At 38.6% G+C, this 24,017-nt stretch overlaps 3 protein-coding genes across 8 annotated transcripts in view; 2 read left to right on the forward strand and 1 right to left on the reverse strand.

The window, feature by feature from the left end:
- Positions 1 to 151: 151 nt before the first annotated feature.
- dnajc2 (DnaJ (Hsp40) homolog, subfamily C, member 2) lies at positions 152 to 9,204 on the forward strand. Its single transcript, XM_084710826.1, has 16 exons — positions 152 to 355; positions 1,714 to 1,904; positions 3,009 to 3,084; positions 3,189 to 3,287; positions 3,379 to 3,601; positions 3,727 to 3,792; positions 3,884 to 3,975; positions 4,127 to 4,248; positions 5,511 to 5,660; positions 5,765 to 5,853; positions 6,052 to 6,121; positions 6,216 to 6,400; positions 7,289 to 7,389; positions 7,573 to 7,683; positions 7,824 to 7,984; positions 9,030 to 9,204. The coding sequence occupies exons 1-16, from the start codon at positions 301 to 303 to the stop codon at positions 9,096 to 9,098; spliced, it is 1,860 nt and encodes a 619-aa protein (XP_084566952.1). The 5' UTR covers positions 152 to 300; the 3' UTR covers positions 9,099 to 9,204.
- On the reverse strand, positions 9,115 to 17,198 carry pmpcb (peptidase, mitochondrial processing subunit beta). Its single transcript, XM_084710827.1, has 13 exons — positions 17,057 to 17,198; positions 16,127 to 16,264; positions 14,655 to 14,741; positions 14,362 to 14,491; positions 13,881 to 14,079; positions 13,718 to 13,797; positions 13,498 to 13,610; positions 12,581 to 12,724; positions 11,860 to 12,020; positions 11,642 to 11,727; positions 11,441 to 11,529; positions 11,137 to 11,212; positions 9,115 to 9,312 (listed from the first exon to the last, which is right to left on the reverse strand). The coding sequence occupies exons 1-13, from the start codon at positions 17,138 to 17,140 to the stop codon at positions 9,248 to 9,250; spliced, it is 1,452 nt and encodes a 483-aa protein (XP_084566953.1). The 5' UTR covers positions 17,141 to 17,198; the 3' UTR covers positions 9,115 to 9,247.
- A 2,137-nt stretch (positions 17,199 to 19,335) lies between these two features.
- Positions 19,336 to 24,017, forward strand: part of osbpl8 (oxysterol binding protein-like 8) — a 117,301-nt gene continuing 112,619 nt past the window's right edge. For 3 of the 6 annotated variants that reach the window (XM_084710612.1, XM_084710615.1, XM_084710614.1), the window contains exon 1: positions 19,336 to 19,691. The gene's annotated coding sequence lies outside the window, so the exon portion shown is untranslated. Of the gene's footprint in view, positions 19,692 to 20,005; positions 20,026 to 24,017 lie in introns of those variants that run through there. The other 3 variants (XM_084710617.1, XM_084710618.1, XM_084710613.1) reach the window with 2 other exon arrangements.

The raw sequence follows: 24,017 nt of genomic DNA on the forward strand, positions 1-24,017 counted from the left end.
TAAGTATCAACTTTAAATATTGTTTGACTGTAATTAATTTTTAATGAATGTAAGTGGGCTACCAGCGAAGAGGCACACTTTAATAAAACACATATTATTAGACAGCGGAACAAATGTGAGGAGCTGTAAACACAACACGGAGCGGTTCACGGCGTGACAGCGGAGCTCGTTTTCGGATTGGCACTTGGAAAGGGAGGCCCATGTGGTGTGTTAATGAGCGGGCCACAAACTTGAGCACTTTAGAAAGCTTTCAGTTGATATTTTCGGCACCTGAATGTTCGTGTAGTCCGTTCTGCTAAGATGTTGTTAGAAGCGCTGGACGGTGAAGAGACGGTTGTCTTTACAGCCGCTGCCGGTAAGAGCTGACAGAGGCCAGAGGAAGGTAGCTAGCTAAGCTACCACTATAATATATATGAAGACTCGTTAGCATGCAGCTAAAAAGCAGTCGGCAAGGACTAAGCTACTAGCAGCTAATTTTAGAGCGTGGAAGAGTCTCTTTATATTTAATATTTTGTATAGTTTCTCAGTTTATTCCAGCTGAGCAGTGCTGCTGTTGTCTACAGCTGGCTGCACTTGCTACAGTGATTTATTACAGCTCTTCTTGACATTAGCTGGATACTTGCTAGTTGGCAGCTCTTGATATTTAACACACTTTGATATGTCTGCGCGGGTCAGACATTTATAACCAGGTTGTTACATGTCAGGACACCTGTTGTACCTTCACACAGTCTGACCTGTCACCATTTTCTATGAGGACACGAACAGCTGTACTTTTTCCTTCCTTAAGGACATAGCTAGATTTACCAATCATAGTTAAAGTTACCTGTTTCCTGAATTGTTTGCCTTTCAAACAGGGAGTTTTGGTGCAGTTTGCAGAAGATTAGCAACATTGCCTGATGTCATCCCAAATTCATGTTACTATAGCTCAGTGACTGTGGGGCTCAAAGTAAAGAATAATAACAAAACTTTCTAGTAAATAAAATGTTAAATAATATAGCATCATTCAAGAGCAAATGTCACAAAGAGGATAATTCGCCCAAAAATGAAAATTCAGTCTATCTACTTACCCTAATGCTGACTGAAGGTCAGGTTTAGGTTTTTGAGACCCCAAAACACTGCTAGAGTTTCTCAAGAAAAGTATGTTGCAGAATCTCCTAAACAATGTAAATGAATGGTGACCAGTTTTCAAACAGTAAAACAAAAAAAAACAAAACTGGAAAAAAATGCCTCCATACTGCTCGTCTGGTGTAATCCAAGTTTCCTAAAGCCCCGACATGCTTTTCACTTGCACAAGCACACTGTCACAGCACACACACACACAGTTCACATGGTGTGCACACGCACATGAACGGGGCTCCAAGCTAAGGATCTACAGTGAAAATTTAGGCTAAAAACACTGTTTAAATGTCAACTTAGCTGGTTGGGACTTTACAAGAGTTGGATTACACTAGACGAGCAGTATGGAGTAATTTTGTGTATGTTTTTTTAAATTCTGCTTTTTACATTTAGAAACTGGTCAAAAATTGTGAATCTGATAATTTTATTTTTCAACTGTACTCAGTACATATTTCAGTCATTATTTTCTAGAAAACAAATTTAAGGGAGCCTTGTATAAATGTTTGTGTTTGGGCCTAAAAATGTAGCATCCAGTACAGCTTGCTCTTGTTGTCTTGATGAGAAACAGGTAACCAAACCCTCTGTGTCCCCCCTCAGCCTCTGTGCAGGTCCAGGTGGAGCCTGTGGGTCGATGGTTCGAGGCCTATGTGAAGAGGAGGAACAGGAGCACATCTGCCTCCTTCCAGGAGCTGGAGGAAGAAGAGCAGTCCTCAGAGGAGTCAGAGGATGAGGAGTTTCAGCTGGAGGAGTACCCCATGCTCCGAACACTTGACCCCAAAGACTGGAAGGTAAATGTCGTCACACGAAGTTTCTGTGTCCTTTTGTAGAGTTTACGCAACAGCAGGAGGATACTTTAATGTCACCCTGCAGTTGGATCAGTTGAGGAAATATCTTCATTTTGATGACTCATTCTTTGTTAATTGCATTTCACATAAATTTCAGCCTTTTCTCTGCTATATCATCCTCCTGTCCTCTTGTCTCCGGTATGTGACCACTATTAATGAAGAAGCTCTAACGCTAATAATTGATCATGAAAATAATTGCTAGATGCAGCCCTACAGTCTTGTACTGTTGAGAGGCTTTTAGAGTGTGGTACATACAGCAGTATAAATGCAAAATTACTTTAACCATTAATCAATTATCAAACTAGTTTAATACGTGAATTCTTTTTTAATCAGCTCGTCCAGTCAGGCAGGTGAGTTGCTAGACTTAACAGCCTGACGTGGCATTTCATTTGCCCTGGAAAAATGGGCAGTTCTTACTGTTGAGTCCTGCTAATTAATGATGTATTAATGTGGACATCACTTTAATGTTGCCTGGTAAAGGTGGAGCTCATTTTAATTACTTGATAATTAATAATTTGAATCTGTAAAGAGGAGATAAGATGAACTTTATTGATCTCACATCGGGGAAATTCACATTTCATCAGCTCAAGGATCAAAACTACAAGTTAAAAAAGGATTGAGTTGTAAATTAAATAAAAATAGCATAAAAAATAGAACACTCATAAAATAGTCTTACATTTTAGGTCTTTATTTGATATCAGATCAATTAAATTTTACTTGATTGATCAAATTAATGACCAATTAATTCCTCATTGATTAATAATCATCATCCCTAAAATTCATCTAATGTAATGGAGTAAAAAGTACAATATATCCCTCTGAGATAATGTAAAGTAAAAGTATAAAATTTAAAAAATTATTAAAATGAAATATCAGTACAAGCATAGCTCTATATGAGTACAAGTACTTCAAAACTACTACAGTATTCGTGTAAATGTAGTTACTTTCCACCAGTTTATGCAGTTAAACGACTGAAAATCTAATCAATGAATTTGAAGTATCAGCTGGTCAGTTGACGTCTTGACTGATCTGTTCCTTGTTTGTCAGAATCAAGATCACTATGCTGTCCTCGGCCTCCCACACTTGAGGTACAAAGCCACACAGAAACAGATCAAAGCTGCGCGTGAGTATTCTTCTTCTTCTTCCTCTTCCTTCCTCTTATAGATTTATTTTCTTGTTGATGGAAACAACTTCATTTCACTCACAGTCTCTGCTGCTTCTTAACAGACAAAGCGATTGTGTTGAAGCATCACCCTGACAAGAGGAAAGCTGCAGGAGAGCAGATTGTAGAGGGAGACAACGACTACTTCACCTGTATAACTAAAGGTACAGAACACTGCCTGTTCTCAGCACTGATGTGATATCTGAAGACTCCTGAGCTCACCGTCACTGCACTCTGTGCTTATTTGACCCTCAGCTATAGAAATCCTGTCAGACCCTGTGAAGAGGAGAGCCTTCGACAGTGTCGACCCCACCTTTGACAACGCTGTGCCTTCAAAGAGCGAAGGCAAAGAGAACTTCTTTGAGGTGTTCGCTCCTGTTTTTGAGAGAAATGCCAGGTGGTCTTCCAAAAAGCACGTCCCCAAACTGGGAACCGTAGAATCCTCGTTTGAAGAAGTCGATAATTTTTACTCTTTTTGGTAAGAGATCTTGATTTGACTAGAGAGATGTTGGTAGTTGTTTGGTGCCAGAACTGAGAGAAAACATTTAGCTGAGTCAGAGAGGAGAACGTGTTTTATAACGTGGATGACGATTTCCATTAAAGGTACAACTTTGATTCATGGAGGGAGTTCTCATACTTGGATGAAGAAGAGAAAGAAAAGGCTGAATGGTAAGCTAAGTGTGTGTGTGCCAGCAGTGCAGTTCAGGTCCTGTGTTCTACCTGCAGTGTCTGACTGACATGTCTGAACTCTCCCCTGCAGTCGAGACGAGAGGAGATGGATTGAGAAGCAGAATCGAGCTTCCAGAGCTCAGAGGAAGAAGGAGGAGATGAACAGAATACGAACACTAGTTGGTACAGTCTCACAGCCCGCACACACCGCAAGTTGAAGGAACAACTAGAAATATCACAAAGCTGCAGTAGTCTGTCTCCTCTGTGGATGGCAACGGTCTGTAACCTCTGCTGAGAATGAGTGAGACCGATGAGTTTTCTCGTCTCCCTGCAGATACTGCCTACGGCTGCGACCCTAGAATAAAGAAATTCAAAGAAGAAGAAAAAGCCAGAAAGGAGTCTGAGAAGAAAGCGAAAGCCGACGCCAAGAAGAGAGAGCAGGAGGAGAAGGAGCGAGTAAGTCTGATTACAGTATGATACAATATGGTTTGTCTCCATAAGGGAAATGTGTCTTGGATAAATCTGCTGCACACACAAAGCAGCCTTCATAGTAGTAATAATAAAAACCACACAACATAGACAAATGTAAACAAAGGTGTGCATATTTATACTCTGCAGCAAATCACAACCACAAATTCCACTTATTTCTACATTCACTATTATGATGCTATTACACAACCCCAAGACTGCCAGACCATGCTGACTGTGCTCTCTGATACAGCCTGGTAGAATAAAAACATAAAGCTCTGATCCACTCCACACACCCTGAGTCTGTGTAAGACAGATAGTCTCTGCTGTAAATGACAACACTAACTTTGAACACGAGCCTAAAATGTGTCGTCCAAGAGAACATTGAGGTCCTTGAAGGAGCGGACCTGATCGACCTCGTGCTAAGAAAAGCACTGCTCACATCACATGTCCATCAACGTCCTCATCCTGACCTCTCAGTCTTCTGTCGACACAGAATAACATGTTGGAGATGTATTTGTGGTAGGGGCGGTGATGTGGCCTAAAATTTCTATCACTGTACTTCTTAGATCACAGTATTATAATAATAGTATAGGACACACTTAAAACAGATTCTCTTTTTCACTCCGTTGGTGATGTAAGGGAGCATATTTTATGCAAGAAAGAAAAAAATGATATAGAGCTGAAACAATTAATTGATTATTAAATTAATTGCCAACTATTTTGACAATCAGTTGATCAATTTGAGTAATTTTTGAAGAAAAAAAGGTCAAAATTCTTTGATTCCAGCTTAAATGTCAATATTTTCTAGTTTCTTTGCTCCTTTATGACAGTAAGCTGAATATTCTTGGGTGGAGGACAAACAAAACATTTTGAGGATGGTAGCTGCTCCATAATGTTGGTTCAGTAGTAAATGTAATGTGATTCATTGTCAGAGTGAGGCAACGACTGGATTTGACATCTCAACAGCAATTATTTGGCAGAAAAGCATATGAATATCAGTACATACAACAGTCAGTGTGGCATGTCTATCAGTATCAGTTCATTTACATACAGCAGCATCAGACACTCGCACTGCAGATCACACAGCAGATGGGGCTTTTATAACGACAAGTCACTTTAGCCTGTGCTGCATTATGAAGTTCTGAAAGAGCAGTCACACACTGGTGCCTCAAGTCAACCACTGGTTTCTGAGAACATTTTGTCACTTTGGCAAATGGTCACTAGTCAGTTTTGGGCGTGTCTTACAGGCCCGGCAGGCAGAGCTGGAGGCGGCTCGTTTGGCGAAGGAAAAGGAGGAAGAGGAGGCCAAGCAGGCGGCCCTGCAGGCCAAGAAAGAGAAGGAGATCCAGAAGAAGGCCATCAAGAAGGAGAGGCAGAAACTCAGGACTACCTGCAAGGTTCGGTGTCATGGAGAGGCCTCAGACCTCTCACATGTGTTTCTCAGGAGTTGTGAAGACGCAGTGATTTAGTGAATGTTGTTTTCTTGTTCCTCACTCCACAGAACTGGAATTATTTTGCTGACAATGAAGCTGACAGTGTGAAAATGATGGAGGAGGTGGAGAAGCTCTGTGATCGGCTGGAGCTGGCAAGGTACAGTCAGCTACATCATCACTTGGATGAATTTTTATGCTTTCAAAACTATTTTGGACACATTTCTGTAGATTATCTATCTTAAATCTCACATGTTAGTCCCGTTGTAATTATTCTATGAGCCAAGATCATTTGTATCCGCACAGTAGTTTCAGGAAACTGAACCCTGAGGAGATGTTTAACAGTATTTGTTTCCAGTCTGCAGTCCCTGAATGAGATCCTTGCCTCAGGCTCCAAAGACGACAGTAAAGCAGCCGTGGAGAAGCAGGTAAAAAGGAGGAGAACCCTCCCCCCACCAACACACACCACCCCTCAGCTGATGTATGTCAAGTCCTCATGAGTGCTGGTGTTTGTCTCCTCAGGTGCAGGAGGTGAACACTCAGCTGCAGAAGGAGAGGGAGGCCGAGGTCCAGGCGAGGCAGGCGGCCCGCAGCGCCGAGCAGGCCAGCGGAGGAGGAGGGGGAGGCGGGGGGAAGGGCTGGAACGAGGATGACCTCCAGCTGCTCATCAAAGCTGTCAATCTGTTCCCTGCTGGAACCAACGCCAGGTACAGACTCACACCATGTCCACACTCACTGTGACTGTATGTGATTGTGTGCATGCATATGTGGAGGAAAAGCAAAGTAACACTGTCTGGAGATTTCTGTATGTCTATAACAAACCTGTGTCAGAGGCAGGAACACTTGTCCAAGATTATCAGTCATTCTTAGAATTTTATTTTTGTTTTTATTTTCTGAACAAAAGTTTCCTGACTTGCAGTCGAAAGAGGAGTGAAGAAGCTGGGATTTTCCAAATTATAATAATATCATCTGACCTTAACTCTTATCAGTGATAATGGGTACGATGCTAGATAAAAATGTAATAGTTGTCACTATAATAATACAGCAACAATAAAATAATATAATTATGTGTACATTAATCAGAGAATTGAAACAGACATTAAAGTATCGCAAAAGTCATTTTCCTTGGTAACTTATTACTTTTATATGCAGTAATTGGTAAAGTAATTCAGTAACTTTTCAGAGAAGTAACTGTAATTAATTACTAAATATTGATGTTCATCTTTGTGTCTGAAACAACTACACATGACAGAATGTGTGTTGTTGTATGGTATTGGTTCATTCAGACTCATAATATCTATTCTCTCTTGTTTTCTCCAAACTCTTCTCTTTGCCTTCTTTCTCTCACACAATAGATTAATTTTCATTTCTCTTCTGTTATCTGTGTCTTGTGTAAAAAATTAGAAGCACTTGATTGATGCAATAAATCTATAGTGTTCTATAGATATACAGCTGAATTGTTGACATGTAAAAGTGATGTGACATGTAAAAAAATGATTTTTCTTTTTTAGATCTTGTGCAGCCCTGCCTTGCAGTGCATCCAGAAGTTGGCTGTTTAAAGACAAAGTAAACTTTACTGGTTTTTCTCCTTCCAGATGGGAAGTTATTGCCAACTATATGAACCAGCACTCCACCAGTGGCATGAAGAGGACCGCCAAAGATGTCATCAACAAAGCCAAGAATCTACAACGGCTAGGTAAATGTTTTCTTTGACTACTCTGAAAAAAGACATATGGACACAAAGTACTAGTGTTTGACATGATCGTTATTTTTTTTAGTATAATAAATCTTGGTGTTCTAATAATGTGACAGACATTTTTACACTGGAGCATACGTTTCCTGTTTTTGACTATTTTATCATGATCTGTCATGTCCACAGACCCACTACAGAAAGATGAGATCAACAAAAAAGCATTTGAGAAGTTCAAGAAGGAACACACATCAGTACCGCCCTCCATAGATAACGCTGTGCCCTCAGAGAGATTTGATGGTGAGTCCATCTGTGTGACTAACTGAACTTCTTTCTCTGATGGTGTGTTCACGGACTACATCAGAAGCAGGGACATGTGGAATAAAAGATATATCTGTGTATCACTCTGACCCCGTGTGTGTGTGTGTGACGTCCCTCAGCCTCTGGTAGTGATGGCAACCCTGCCCCCTGGACCACAGAGGAGCAGAAACTTCTGGAACAGGCCCTGAAGACCTACCCAGTGAGCACACCTGAGCGGTGGGAGAAGATCGCCGCCGCCGTCCCAGGACGAAGCAAGAAAGACTGTATGAAGAGATACAAGGTAAGATCATCTGCTCCTCTGCTGCTCTGTTGACATGTTGTCAATGTCTCCAGTTAAACGTACCCAAAGTTAAAAGTTTATTAGGTACACCTGGATAAAGTGCAGTCTTCAGGAGGCTGTAGATTAGGGGGTGCAACAGATTACAAAATTCATGGTTTGGATCAGCAAATAAGAAAAAAGAGGTGGGATCAGGGATAAATTAGTTTAAAAATGTACTTGGCTTTGATCCCTTTCTGTCTGTAATTATCACCATATAGTAATGTAACATAATAGTAATAATAATGATACTATACAGTATACTTAGAATACTGTATTCTACTGCATTATACTTCCCTCTCCTTGATATATAATACTGTAGATAATTATACATTTTACATCATAATACACTACTACACTCTGTAGTCTGATTCAGTGTCCCACCCACAAATCAATCTGACATGAGTAATAGCCAATGAACACACAGAGAGCTGCACCACTGAGCAGAGAGGAGCTTTGTAGTTCAGACAGCAGATATCACCAAAGTTTCAATAAATGTCACAATCTTACCATCTGTTTCTTTAACAACGCCATAGTTACACCAGTGAAAATGCCCTAAGTCATGGTCGGGATTTCACTCGAGGTGATGTGATGGTGTTAGCTGCTCTTCACAGAGATGAGCTGCAGAGTAAAACACAGCAGCATCTGTCCTGTTTCACACCATGATGGTTACATGTGGTCAGTGGCCGAACTGTGGAGGCTGATCTGTTGCACCCCTTCTGTAGGTTGTAGTGTTTCTAATGTAATATTCTGGTCACCTGTCTAACCATAACAGCACATTATCTAATCAATTCTCACTTCATTATGTAATCACACCAGCCTTTTGTAATAATATTATAAAATGTGGGTGTTATGACACTGAGGTGAAAATTTCTACATTTTGTTGAGTTATTACAAACCCTATTTATATAATTAAGGGAAGACTAAACAGCAGAAACGTCTGTGTGTAACGTAGTCGCAAACAAACATGACTGTTATTCTAACAGCTGTCTCCCTGTGTGTCTGACAGGAGCTGGTGGAGATGGTTAAAGCCAAGAAAGCTGCACAGGAGCAGGTGGCAGCCAAGAGTAAAAAATGACAAGAACCACAAAGAATAGTATCTGTGTTATTTTAACATTATTGTGTTGGTCTTTATTTTATAATAAAACTTAAAGGAGGAAAAAATGCTACAGACAAGACTTAAATACTGTTTTTGTTTATATGCTGTACAGGTGGTGGGCGATGCATTCAAGGTCTCATCCAGAACATTCCACTGCGGATCTGGTTGTAGTCTGGCAGCTGTTCAATTGGACCTGTGACAAAAGACAAGTTGGATTTAATGTCATTAAAACCGTGTTGTGCTGCTCTTTACAGGGAGGGTTTGTAGAAACAGCAGGAGTACGAGTGTAGGGAGCTAAGCAATGTGTTGCTGTGGACAGGGTCAGCACTAAAATACTTTAGACATCTAAAATAAAAAATCAGTTTGTGTATGTTATATTGAGAGTATTAACCTTGCAGCCAGACAGCCTTTTCTGACAGGAAACTGCAACTATATAGATCAAATATTACTCTTTAAGCCACCAAACTCCTTTGACAAAGATTCATTTTTACATTCCAGAACATGGGAGTTCCTCATCTGCTGCTGCCTCAGTTTGCTTTATTGTGTGACTTCTGTGAATCCAAATTAAAACACACAAGTCACACAATAACACAAAAACTAAACAAATCAAGGCAGAGAAAGACCAGCAACTCCTGTGTTCTGACAGGTAAAATTACTGGTTCTCTCAATGGAGTTTGGTTGGTTTGGAGAGTGATATCTGACCTGTATTACAGCAGTTTCCTGTCAAGATAAAGTGGTTAAAATATACTGAATATAACATACACTTAAACTGATTATTGTTTGAAGTGTCTAAAATAATTTTTGCTCCTGTCAGCAGCAGGACATTGCTGAGGTTCCCACACCAGTACTCCCACTGCTTCTCCAAACTGGGGTCAGTGATCTACAGTTCATTACAACGTGGGTTTCATTTTGATAGCTCTTGGTATTGTTTCTGTTGGTTATGATAACACTGAACTCACTTTCAGTAAGTACTGAGAACACACTGATAGTGCTGCTAGAATTACAGTCTACCTTCTGTATTTATGTAGTTTTCCTGTGAATTGAGGCATTAGTAGCGATAATACAGTTTAGATACTCTGGCAAGAACTTCCAGCTTGTTTACAACCTGGAAGATCACTTTTCCTGCTACACTCCCACATCTTAGCCATTTGAGTACAACATTATCTTAACCAAGAGAGCTGTTGATTGAAGCTACAAACATAAAACCCATGTTAAGTTGTTCTTTAAATCCATTCAGAGCAACTGCAAAGAGGTGTGCTGTACATAAATAGTACAAATGAGATGAGTTTCTCCATCAGATAAATCAATAGATCTACCAGATGTAGTAAGATAGATGTTTGATGCTTATTTGGGTAGTAGTGTCATCATGCAAACAGAGAATGGGGAAACACTGCTTTTCACATCCTTACCAGGAGCCAGAGTTAAAGACAGCTAGCAATACTTGGACATTATGGCCAAGACAGAATAAAGCTGCTCTGAAGGATAAGTAAAGAAACATCAGGCTGCACAGAGCCCCTGAACTTCTGGGTGTATTATCTTAGATGTACACATGCACAAATTTAAACAGTAAAATGAGTGAAAAATCATTTTGAAATACAATATTCATGAATTCCAGACCCAAGAGGGACACAAATGGCAAAACTAAAGTAAAAAAAACAAACAAAATATGTATCTTTGAGTATGTGCAGGTAAGCAGCTACTTTAGATTTATACTGATTCAAATACAAATCTACACAAATTGTTTAATATAAGACTAGAAAATCTACAGTTGTACAATTGCAAGCTGTTGCATCTAGAGCTGTGGGAGTTCTCTGCATGTGTACGTCTAAACCAGCAGGTCGATGATACTGGATAAACAGACAAGAAGTTGGACTGAGATAAAGCATCTTGTCCCAAACTCTCTCTTAAACTTTCATAACTTGACAGTGAGCCACTACAGTTACTACAAGGAAGGTTTGTCTGCTACAGTGTTGTTCCAGTGCATGTTACTCTAAACCCGTTCTGAACAGCAACATACCAACTGCTGCGATGGCCGGAGCCTTGTTGAAGATATATTTGGTGCACACGTCCTTGATGGTTTTAGCATCGATGGCCTGTTGAGGGGAAGAAGGAAAAAAAAAATTTAATCACATTTAAGACCTTTATGCTCTGAGTTCCCTTCAAACTTAAAACCTGTTAAAGTTTATCAGCTGAAGCAAACTGAAACAAGATGTGGGCAAAAAATGATCGTCTGAGACTTGTAACCAATGAGATTTCAGTGAAAGAGGGAAAAGCAGGGTGATTTATCAGGGAGGGAGGAGTTGTTGGAGGTGTCCACTCACATCAATTCTGGCCTCCAGCTCATGCAGAGGGATCCTGCGGCTGTAGCACAGCATCTGTCTGCCGATGTCCTCACAGATCGGGGTGGACCCTGATAAAACCAGCAGATAAAACAAGCTGACATCAGTTAAAATAAATGGCTTCACTGTTGCTTCTCTGATCATCAGTGCAGCCTGAGGCAATGTGACGTGACGCTGTCTTACCGTCCAGGTGCAGGAGCATGTTGGTCTTGAGCAGGTTTTTGGCTCGGGCCACCTCGCTCTCAGTCACACTCGTGCAAAGAGACGTCCTGTCAGGAAACATTAAGACTCGTCAGCCAACCAGAGCTTAGGTTTTGTGTGTAGACCTGCGAGTTAACTGGAGCTACGCAAACACACCAGTGTATTTGATCTGTCCATTGTGTGTGTGTGTGTGTGCTCACCATTCCATCTGAGTGAAGTGCATCATGTCGTTGATGGTGCCGGGCTCACACACCATGTAGAGCCCCCACAGGCCTGTGTCAGTGTAGCAGGTGTTGAAGGACTGGAAGCTGTGGCACAGGTTGCCCTGACAGGCCATCTGAGCCAGTTTACTGGACAGATTCTGGGTTCACAGGGGACACAGTCCAACAGGGACGGTTACAAAATGGAGACACGACCACATACAGACTGCTGTTTCATGTCTGTTTACAAATACAATATTATAAATATTATATTTACTTCCAAAAGAAACTTACTATAATAAGATCAGAAAAAAATGTCTGTGTAAAAAAAAAAATACAGTACAGTCTACTGTAAAAGTTGACAACTTTTACAACTACTTTCTTACTATTAGAAAGAAAGGAGTTCTGACATGAAACTGCTCACAACAAAGTGCGGATTATCTTGAGTATCTGAGTCATAATTTTTGTTAAGACATTGGTTTTGAAGTTTTGGTGCTTTGAGCACCACAAGCCGAGTGCCATTTAGTCTCATTATATTAGGGAGAAGGCAGACAACTCTACAGCTGATATCTCAAAAATTCTGCAGCTCACACCAAAACAAATCTAGATGGACAAAAAGCATTAGGAGCAAGGGGAAAAATACAGGGGTTTCAATTATCTGTTGAATTGTCTTGATGCTAAGCTAAAGTTAAGTGGAGTTTGAGGTGTCAGCAGGACTCACCACTCCTCCACCAAACGAGCGGTCCCAGTTTCCAATCAGTGTGTTTGCCACCATGAGGGGGATGGTGTCGGGGTGAGACCATCCGACCGCCTCCACTGCGATGGCGATGTGAGCCAGAGGCATCTTGTCGTCACGCACACGGATCTGAAGAGACAGCACGACACTGTCAGTTACTCAAGACTACGCTATTCTACGATATATTCTCTTTAAAATAAAACAGTTGTCTATTAATGTTCTTGTTTTGACATGTGACATATTACATTTTATTAATAAGGCGCTTTAAGGATGTTCAAAGATGAGAGAAACCCTGTAACTTGGGGGTTAAGACACTGACCATGAAGCTCAACATCCCTGGTTCAAGTTTGACTGAGTATCTTTGTTGCTTCTCTCTCTCTCTTATTTCCTCTCATCTCTCTTCTACTATAAAGGCAGAAAATGCCCCCAAAATAATAAACATTATTAATAAAAATACACTCAAAGATGCTTTATATGACAAAATAAAATAAAAATCAAGAAAACTAAAACAACGACTACACTTATACACACAAAATATTTTGTTTTTTTGTACTTATTCTAAAAAAGACAATATTCCTACTAAGCTGTTCACGTGACTAATGAAAATTAATATTCCATTAATATTCCTCTTAACATTCAGCCGTGCATGACACTCTGTAGGTTGGAATACCTATAAGTCCAAAGACTGCGCCTAAAACCTGATAATAATATCAGTATATTCTATGTTTTTAACATTCTTAACTGGAAAATGCTACACGTAGAATAAGACCTAATTCAGAATATCTAAACAGAATATACTGTTTACATGACCCCGATCAAATTCTGAGTGTGGCCATATTCTGAATAACAGTGGAAAGTTAGTGTGCATGTAATCAATGTGTGGTATGAGTCCTCAAACTTACCTCACTTCCTGTGAAGTGGCACTGAGGAAGTGTCGGAGCTTCACCTTTATATCTGCCTGGAAGTTTCCCAAAGTGATACTTGGCCAAATCAATGAGCTCATCTTGAGACACTCCTGATCAGAGACACAGGACAGAAAGTCAAAGTCATTATTATTATTCAGTCAAACTAGAATAATCAACCTAAGTAAAGCAACCAAGTGAGAAGGTGAAGAGCTCTGACCTCCAGCAGCAGCCAGCACTATTCTGGGACCTTTGTAGTGAGTAGTGATGTACTCCACCAGGTCTCCTCTGTTGATCGTCCTGCAATCACAGACAAGTTTGACTGAAGTGAGACCACTTCAATTCCACGTTGTCCTGTAGTCAAGAGCAATGTGTGGTCTTACTTGATGTTCTCGGTGGGGCCCAGGATGGTCCTGCCCAGGGCGGTGGACTGGTACGCAGTAGCGTGCAGGTAATCAAAGACCACCTCCTGCAGGTTGGTCTCCACCTCCTGCATCTCTCTGAGGATCACCCCTCGCTCCCTCTCGATCTCCGCCTCGCCCAGCGTGCTGTTCTGGATGATGTCAGCCAGGATCTCCACAGCTGGGGATGAAGGATACGGGAAAACTGACTTTTAGGTTTACCAGCTTCATCAGCCTCAGTCTGTTCCTGCAGTGGCGTACTTAGCTGTGAGGTTTTTTTCATATAGAAAATAACACCAACTTTAGCTACCTTGCTTAACTAACATGGCTGCATTCCAATCTGCTCAATTAAGAGAACTGACAGAGTAGACACTGATCTGTCTGCCTCATATATAAAGAAGGTGGTTATATAATTTATAAGCAATTCTCTGAAAAGCTGTAACAGTCAGATCCTCTGCCGTACCTCGAGGCAGATCTTTAGAGAAAGCTTTGGCGTAGTACACAGTTTGCTCTCGGGACGTGTAGGCGTTCAGGTGAGCTCCCATGTTCTCGATCTCCAACTCCAGATCCAGCTGGGAGCGCTTCCTGGTGCCCTGTCACACACACAAGAGAACAAAGCTCTGAATATGTTTTTCATTACTGAGGACAAGAAGAATTCCACTGTGTTGAGTTTGCTCTTTTCTTTGTAACTGCTGCAGATAAGAAACATTAGAAGACAAAGCAGTAAAGTCTAGTTAGCAGAAGTAGAAACTTTACCTTAAAGGCCATATGTTCCAGGAAATGTGCCGTGCCATTATTTCTCTCGTTCTCATAGCGACTGCCAGCGTCTATCCAGAGACCCACCTGGAAGAAAACAGTGATGAATATCCACATGTTCTCTGCAGCTGTACAACTGTAGAGCTTCAGACAAATACCTTCTGTAATGATGGAGCTTAACTCTTTATTAAGCATTAGAATGAAGCCTTGACGTGTACTGTCTCAATTTAGAGTGGATCTCTGGACCCACACACCTCTGTAAATCAACTAGGGATGTACCACATGGATTTATTTTCGGCCAGTACTGATATGATACCTGATGATTCCAGATTTTTGTATTTTAAATAGTAGTTCATATAACCTGTAGTTTATGCACACATGAGGGTAAGAAAGGCTCAGATGTAGTGAACAAAGATAGATGATTAAATTAGTTCTGACTCTTCAAATGTTCCGTTATTTTTCCTAATAAAGTTTATCAAAAAACTTAAAATATTCTTTGGTTTTGAGAGATAATTTTGCCTAACATTTCAAGTTAAATGCACTGACATCATCTGTCAAATTAGTATTATAATAGTGAGTATTTATTGGTGAGACTTTCATCATTGGAATAATAAATAATAATGTGCATTTCCATTCATAAGTCAATAATTTATTGGCTCCAGAAGGGTTCTACCAAGACTGAACTTTGCAGTATGTCAATGAGAGGTTTAGTTTTCTGTCAGCCTTTTTCATTTGTCCTCCTGCAAACCACAAGGAATACAAATAAACACAACAGTATTTTGATTTCATATAGTTATGACCATGAGACTGCATGTGACTGTGAGGACAGTTTTAACAATGTTTTGGCTTTGAGTGTTAATTTTCTTTATTACAGTTTGATCTGGAGAAGGAACTTTTATCGGGGCTGGGTACTGACACTCACTACCTCTGTACTGATTGAAACAACCCTGTGCCCAAGTAGTATCAAAACTTCCCCAGTCAAACAATACCTGCATTCAATCCTTTTAGTACGCAGACCTAGAGAAAACAAAAACTATTAAGCCAATCACCACAAGCACTCTTTATAAAGAACTACCTTCAAAAAAGAAAGTACTCCGTTATTTCTAATTTCTATGTACACTCATTTAATAATTGTGAGGATTTAATAGTAAACACAGTGACAATAACATGGTAAATGAATTATCTGAATTATTAATGTAAATGCATCATCTGGGCCAAATAAAAAGCAATAGACTGCAGACATACTGCTATGAAATAACAGGGTGAACCAGGTATAATAATTCAAGTTCTATTCAGGTCAAACACAGTCAGGTTGCTGCAATTATGAATGTTGGCTAACTGTAAAGGCTCTGCTATACTAAATGGAATGGAACCTTAATTAGTATCATTGGTAACACCAGTATTTGTCCTCCTACTTCACATCAATATGACTGCTGTGGCAGAAGGCAGTCTGTGTGTGTGTTTAAACTTACTGTACAGGTGGTCAGTCCAGAATCCTCAGACGCCACCCGGAGTCCGTTTTCTAAAGTGGTCACCTTGGTTTCAGGAACATTGAGAGCCACCTGCTGAGCAGCCCGAGTAGCCAAGAGTCTGTGAGGTCCAGCTGGGAGCTGCAGGGGGAGGACAGACAGACAGGACAGAACAGCCAGTCATGTTTTTTTTTTTTTTTTAAAGTGTACCATTTCTGGCCATACAAGTTAAAAAAAAAATCTGAACAAAACAAACATGAAAAACATGACAAACTACATAATAGGAGTATCATGTTAAGAGACAAAAATATCAAACAAAAATTATATATATATTTACAAATGCCTAGTTTTAATAGCTGTACAATTTTTCAGTCCATGTAGTGTTTTGATATAATGTCCTATTTTTATTTTGAATTATTGTGTTTTTGTTTTTTAAGCCCATTTACACTTGTGAATATAGTATTTTCCATACAAAATAAGCAGATTTTATTTTATTTTCCAATCAGTTCCATTTTTAATCATAAAATATATTATGTCTCTGACAGCCGAACCAATATATATTTCACAGAAACTTTCAACGTCTAACCAAAATAACTTCAAGAAAATAACAGCCAGTCATGGTGAGACTACACATTTAGGACAGTGACGTCACGACGTTACGAGTCACCTCTCAGTAACGATGGATTAAACTTAAGTGTGTCGTCGACTCTTATACCGTATTACACAAGTCAGACTTCAAACATTACTTTAAGAGTTCATGCTGGAATATCAGAGCATGTCGCAGCTATTAGCTAACTTTAACTGTTCGCAAACATTGAGGCTAAGCGGCCACACAGAGAGCTTTTCCCGCGATACACCGAACAGTGGCGCCTGTCAGGGAGCTACAGAGGAACAGTTCTACCACAGACATGACAGAGAACACACTTCTCTTACCCTGCTTAAAGAATCTGTCTTCAGTAAATGTCTTTGTAGCAGATATCTCCCGGCAGACGTGAGGCGCTGTAAGGACGCCGCCATGTTGTTTGTTTGTCACTGAGCGCATGCGCCGATTTTACTGACGCAATCTGACGCAACATCCGCCAGGGAAAAAATAAAAAATAAAAAAAATATATGTATATATATATATATATATATATATATGTATACATATATATATATATATATATATATATATATATATATATATATATATATATATATATATATATATATATATATACATATTTATTTTATTTATTTTTTTTTGAGAAAGAAAGCACGTATTATTAATGCACTTTGCTCATTTTCTCATTTTTTTCTATGACAATAATTATTTATACTTAAGCACCAAAAGTAAAAGTACTTGCTTTGCAGAGTGGCCCATTTCAGAATAATGTGCATTAAATAACTGGATCATGGATCTCTAATGTTGCAGTTGGCAAAAGTGGAGCTAATTTTAATGACTTTGTATTGTCCTATCACACACATCTCTACTAAACCTCCATCAGCCACTGGATGTCACTCTTTAGCCAAACATGGACGCATGCACGCAGCTCCCTGACTGAAAACAACTGTAACAATCCTTTTTAGTTGATAAACCTGCAGATTTTACTGTGTGCATCCAATATAATTAATTTGAGTTAATAAAAATACCAAATATGTAAGTGATAAAACCCCTCTGAGCCTATTATAATTAGCTTGCTTACTGTAAGTTGATTCAATATGCCAGACATGGTATTTTTCTGATGTTACATGATCATTAATAATTATCATCAACCTACTCCCAACAAACACAAATACATTTGCAGGAAATGTGTATTTTATTACTGTAAACACTTTAAATTACTGTATTTGATAACTACAGTGCATACATGAAGTTACTCGGAGAAGATGGTACCCATAATGCCCACCCCCTTGAAGTGACATTTATCATAACTATGTAAATAACATACATCACTAAATAATCTCTATCAAAGCTCTTAAGGGTTCATCTGGAGTACGTTCAAAGTGAAAGTGGCCTGAACTGATCACATGTTTCGATGCACTGTCCAGCCAGGCAAATCAGATGATCACCGAGCAGAGACAAGGGAGGAAGTGTCTTGATGTTGCGTCAAGTTACCCCGACAGATATTGAAGTCAGGATATTGAGTGTTTGGCCTTCAAAATAAAGTGAGGACCGGAGTATTGGTATCGGAACTACTTTACATTATGAAAAGAAAATAATTTCTTCTACCACTATTAAAATGACCACCAATGATAGTTACATTATACACTTTATTTATATGTAACATTAAGCACAGAAGTAAATGCAGGAAGAATAATTAAAACATCAAAGAAGGGGAGAAAATTTAAATGAATGGTGACAAAATATGGTTAAATTCAACAATAGTAACATGAATATAAGCAATATGTAAAGTCAAAAGAAAGAAATTTTTCGTTAGTGAGAAATAATACAGAATAAAAAAAAAACAACAACCAAAACTTAAAACAACAACAACAACAACAACAACAAACAAAACAAAACAAAACAATATTTACTAAAAATCAAATAGACTTTTTTTTTATTGGTGTCAAATTAAGGAACAAAGAGAGAAAGTTGAAATGTCAAAAATAAATGTGAATATCAAGACGATAATCACAATGATATGTCAAGTTTAAAAATTGTCCTCTCATTTATTTTTTTCTTATGCCTAGTCTAAGTACTGAGAATTCAACTTTATTCATGTTATGTTGACTTTCTTCTTGACATGTCAACTTTATTTTAAAATTGTAAAGTGAAAATAAAAAACCTTCCATCTCTCATTTCCCCCCTTATTCCTGGTTGTTCCAGAAATTAAATTTATTTTAATAATTATTATTATTTTTTTAATGTGTGCAAATTTAATTAACTGGTGGGGCTAACTTTTGGAGAATTTCAGAGGTTGACACAAAAGGAAACAGTCTATGAAATGTGAAAATATTTTTAAAGGCAGCCAGAAAATATTAATCTTTTACCTTATTTTCAATGATAAATTTTAAGATTTTTAAGATTTAAGATCATTACATTATACACAATCAGTCTAGGTAAGACAATTTTAATTGCATGAAATAACAAAAGTCGCATTAAACTGAAACATATTATTATTAAAACGCAATTATTCTGTGAACAGAAGGAGAAAACCTCGCTCTTTAAATTTGATATTTTTGTTGCTTTTAATTTGAAAATTGTTACCGGAAATAAGCTTCACTTCGGTGAAAGTGACGTTTGTCCACTCAAACCCATGACAGAATCGTGCAGGCGGGCTAGTGGCTAACAAGTTGACTGAATATTGTCATTATATAGACATTAAAAAGCATTTTAGCAATTGTTAAGTTATTTTTTACTTATCCATACTTTAATATCGGACCAACATGGCGCCGCTGGGCTGAGGGGGACGCGAGCCATCACCGGCTGGAGCAGCGAGCATTGAGAAATAAACGTTATAACGTCGTCAGCTAACAGTTAGCAGACGGACAAACATCTCGGAGGACCGCCTCATTATTTACAGCCAGCGTTTTCCTTCCGTGAGCCGGTCACATAAGCCACTGGGAGACCCCCAACGAAGCAAAGGTAACGTGAAACCACACAAACAAAACAACTAAAACACAATATTTTCCTTCCACTCCAACACTTGCTAATTTTGATTAAACGCAGCTAGCTTAATTGCTAATTGTGTGTCTGTGGCAGTTGACAGCCGTGACTCTGCAGTCGAGCAGTGCGTACTATTATGTAATAAAACAGGGTTAGCTAGCACCTTCTCCATCATCTCCATACGCTTCCCTGACGTCTTTGCGCCGGTCCCAACTCATACACCGGTGTAGACATATTGAGAAATAGCCTTCAGTGTCATGTTAGCTTGTATGGAGTCCTGAATTTAGGACGCGGTGTGCTATGCATCAAAGTGGTGAGTAATGAGGCATGCTTCATTATAATTTTCTTCAACCATACTGTATCTGGAGATTCATAGGAGAGGCTGTATCTGTATCTGTTTTTTGGTGTTATGTTTAATGCAGTGGTAGAAAGAGAACAGAAAATCTGTACTCAAGTATAAGTGTTGTTACTCACTTACAAGTATAAGTACTGGTGTTCAGATTCAAATACTTTGCAAAAGTATTAATCTCAAAAACTACTTAAAATATTAGCTACTTTGCAGCATTGCTGTTTAAGTTTCCTTATATAACAAGTAACCATGCCAGATAAAACAATGTCAAATGAGGCTACGTTACTGCCATTTCTAAACTACTGATTAAAGATCTTAAATTGTTTAAATTCTCAATGGCAATTAATCGATTGATTATTAATGATCATTAATGTCCTTACTTAAAACCTGTGCTACTGCTTGTTGTTTTTATTGGTCTGTAAGTGAAAATAACCATATTGGGTATAAAAATGCAGATAAAACATTTGGATATTAATTCAAATTGTACTCAGTACTCAATTATAATTTTTAAAGTAGCAAAGTAAATTACAAAGTGTAATGCACACTTACAAGTAAAAGTGCAGACCTGAAAATCTACCCATGAAGGGAAAAGTACGCAAAAAACTACTTACTTACAGTAATTTGAGTATTTTAATTAGTTTCTTCCACCCCTGGTTTCAAGAATGGTCAGCAGTGTTGAAAACGTTGTTGCTTTTCTTACCTGACCTCCCCAGCTGTCTGTCTACATATTATTACCCCCCTGCCTGCATCCTTCTCAAACATATGACCCTGCTGCTGCAGTGTTACAAGACTGCAGCCTCCTCAGCCCCGGTGCTCTGTTACCACTTTCACCTGACAGGAGCCAGGAGCAGAAACAGGAGACTGGCTGACCGGCAGTAAGAACTGTTCCTAATTGTGTCAGACAACTGATGCATCCGGCAGATCCTGGCCTGTTATCAGACATCTGATATCAGACTGGCATGTTGTCCGCCTGAGTTTTCACAGAGCTTTCTCACTCCTTCTTACTTATATTTGATTTATATCAGGGATGCATGATAATGGATTTTTTCAGCTGATATGATTACTTAATTAGTATTCATAAGATAACCAGTAATTTCACATTTTTGTATTCTAAAAAGAAGTTCATATAACATGTAGTTTATGCTAACCCTGAGACTAAGAAAGTCTGTGATGTAGCAAGAAAAGATGGATGATTTAATATTCCACAGCTCTAACCAAACCAAATTTGACATCACAACAGGAACTAAGAACAGGTCTGACTTTTCGAATGTGCATTTATTTTTGTAGTAAAGTACATAATAAAAAAATCCCAAATATATTTTGCCTTTTATAGAGCATTTTGCTGAAGAATTCAAATTAAATGCTTTAACCTAATCTGTCAAATCGGATATTTATCAGCTATATTTTCATTATTGGAGTAATAATTAATAGGGATGCAACACCATATGGACTTTTGCAAAATGTTATCATAAAATGTCTTGAGACTGTAGCAGACGGTGATGATATCTATCATGATAGTACATGATTAATTTTATAAAATGACTGCTACTAACTGCTGCATTGTTTTTATTTTACAATCGTACATACATAGGCTAATTCAAACATTCATTGCCAAAGACAATTCATGACACTTTTTCTTTTTGCATGGTCATGAGTGGGCACTTAAATTTTATTTTATTAAAGAGTCAAAGCATCAGATTTCATAAGAGACATTTTTGATAACTGTCAATTTAATTTAGTTTTTAAAACCACATAAATGTCATATCATGGACTTTTTATTGTGGTATTATTGGACCTTGAGTTTTTGGTGTTGTTACATCTCCAGTATATGATAATATAAATTTCCTTTATTGGTTCGTGCATCCCTAATTTGTATATTCATGTTGATCCTAAAAAAGCATTTATAATTGAAAGCTAAATCTTTCTGGCATGAAAATGGTCAGATTTAAAAACACTGAATAATGTGTTTAAATTGCTAATATGTGCCAACAGCTCTGACCTTGGTTTTCATAGACAACTGGATATCAAAGTGTAGATCATAGGATAGGATATGAGCTAACTTGTCATTAACCGCAGGTGCTTTGAGTCAATGACGAAAAGACCAGTCATTTTATTCTTTGTACCTGTGTCAGCTTGGGCTCTGCCATTCACATACTGTATTTCCATGTTTTCCATCCTCTGCTTATTTGCATGTAAATCCCAGACTTTCCATGCCAAACTTTCTGCAGAGGTGAGGCTCGCAATCCAGGGTCACAAGAACGACCGGCTGATTTGCCAGCCAAATGGAGTTTCCATTCTGCCCTTCTCGAGCTGCAGCTTATTACCTGATAGACACACATAGCTCTAAATTTGAATGCATGATCTACTTTGGGAGCACCAGCATCATATTAAAGCTTGCATACACAGGAAACCAGCAGTAGATAATTTTGTTTTGGTTGTTTGAACAGTGACTACGTTCACATGCGCATTAATTTTCCACTGTTATTCCAAATATGACAATATTCAGAATTTGTTGCAGCTGTAATCAAGCTTAGTTGGAATATTGTCTTTTTTGGGAACAAGTGTGAAACATTTCTTGCATGTAAGTTGGGCATGGAGATAGTGATGAAACGGAGACCACTGAACTGGAAAAGGAAACTCAGATGGTTTCCCACAATGCAACAAAACCAGTATTGCAATGCCCACAGTAGAATTTAAAAAAAGTGCTTTTTCTCTGAAATATGTGTGCCATTTAGTCAGCCTGGTTAAAGGCTGCAGCTAAAAATCAATTTAATCAAGCATAATAATTAATTTTCCTCTGCTTAATAGGGTTATTTTCTCACTTTTCCCTGCAAGTTATTATATAAAATGGAGAAATACAGAAAACTCTCTTATTTGAGGCTGAAACCAGTGAATTAGTTTTCTGTTGATAGACTAATCTATCAATTCACTAATCATTTCAGCTCTAGCCTCGTTATTTGTATAAAGGTAAAATTCCCTATATAAATACACTTTCAAAAAGAATGTGATCTCTACCCAGCATGCATCCCAAATATGTGATTCTTGGCTTAAATGAAAAGCACTTTGCCTGCTTTTAAACAAAGCGAACATTGAGCAACAGCTTGCCAGTTATGAAATAAAATCATTTGTTTACAGAAATTTGGTTAAATTTGCAATTTCTATGTATTGTAGCCTATTAAAAGTATTTTTGCAGAACTCTGACCATGGAAAATGGGACCTTAGTGGAACATTTACATTGAAATGCACAGTCATGTTAATGAAGCTGATTAATTATGCCAAGTGCTGGGCGGGAGGACTAACTTTTTGCAAGGAGAGAGTCTGTTTCTTTGGATACTCTAATCTGCACAAAGCATTTTGAGCTGTTGGTACATTCCCACAAATATGAATAATGCTTTCCCATAATACATTATGCATGCATAAAATTCTCACATGGTCAAATCAACCTTTCAGTCACAGGACAGAATACTGTACATCCACATTTACATCTATACCTGTTTTTGCAGACTTGAATTGCTTTGAGTCCACAGTAGCTTTCATTGGTGTTTTATTTGTTTCCTGTGTTTGCACATGCAAGAGAAACCAGACAATGTGGGTAATGGTTAGGACAAAATGTAGTGAGCAGGTTTGACAGATTTTTATTTTTATTTTTTTTCAGTAATGGTTTGCTGAGCATGAACGCTTTGTCAGCACCACTTGTTCTTATCATACATACATCATTTCTACACCCTTCCTGTTTTGGTAAAATAGAGAAGAATCTACCAAGGGATGTTTTCAGTGTCTCTCACTGTCTCATGTTTCATTATACTAAATCAGTCACTGTCATGGTATGAAGAGGTCAGCAGCACTGAACTCTGTATCTGAAATTGACACAGAACAGTTCCATGTAAAATAGGCTGTTATCAAGTCTTTTGGTGCACCGAATGACCTGTTTTGTATTCAGTATTGCTATTGATAGA

The sequence above is a fragment of the Lutjanus erythropterus genome, chromosome 22, assembly GCF_056507025.1.
Source record: "Lutjanus erythropterus isolate fLutEry1 chromosome 22, fLutEry1.hap2, whole genome shotgun sequence".
Taxonomy (NCBI): Eukaryota; Metazoa; Chordata; class Actinopteri; order Lutjaniformes; family Lutjanidae; genus Lutjanus; species Lutjanus erythropterus.

What these genes read in the sequence shown, in the direction of transcription:
- pmpcb (XM_084710827.1), bottom strand. Translation starts at nt 17,140, where the DNA reads ATGGCGGCGTCCTTACAGCGCCTCACGTCTGCCGGGAGATATCTGCTA. An exon ending in CTGGACTGACCACCTGTACA is followed by an intron (nt 14,742 to 16,126) that starts GTAAGTTTAAAC and finishes GTTTTCTTCCAG; the next exon opens with GTGGGTCTCTGGATAGACGC. An exon ending in CACTTCACTCAGATGGAATG is followed by an intron (nt 11,728 to 11,859) that starts GTGAGCACACAC and finishes GTTTCCTGACAG; the next exon opens with GACGTCTCTTTGCACGAGTG.
- dnajc2 (XM_084710826.1), top strand. Translation starts at nt 301, where the DNA reads ATGTTGTTAGAAGCGCTGGACGGTGAAGAGACGGTTGTCTTTACAGCC. An exon ending in GATAATTTTTACTCTTTTTG is followed by an intron (nt 3,602 to 3,726) that starts GTAAGAGATCTT and finishes TTTCCATTAAAG; the next exon opens with GTACAACTTTGATTCATGGA. An exon ending in AGCAGGAGGAGAAGGAGCGA is followed by an intron (nt 4,249 to 5,510) that starts GTAAGTCTGATT and finishes CGTGTCTTACAG; the next exon opens with GCCCGGCAGGCAGAGCTGGA.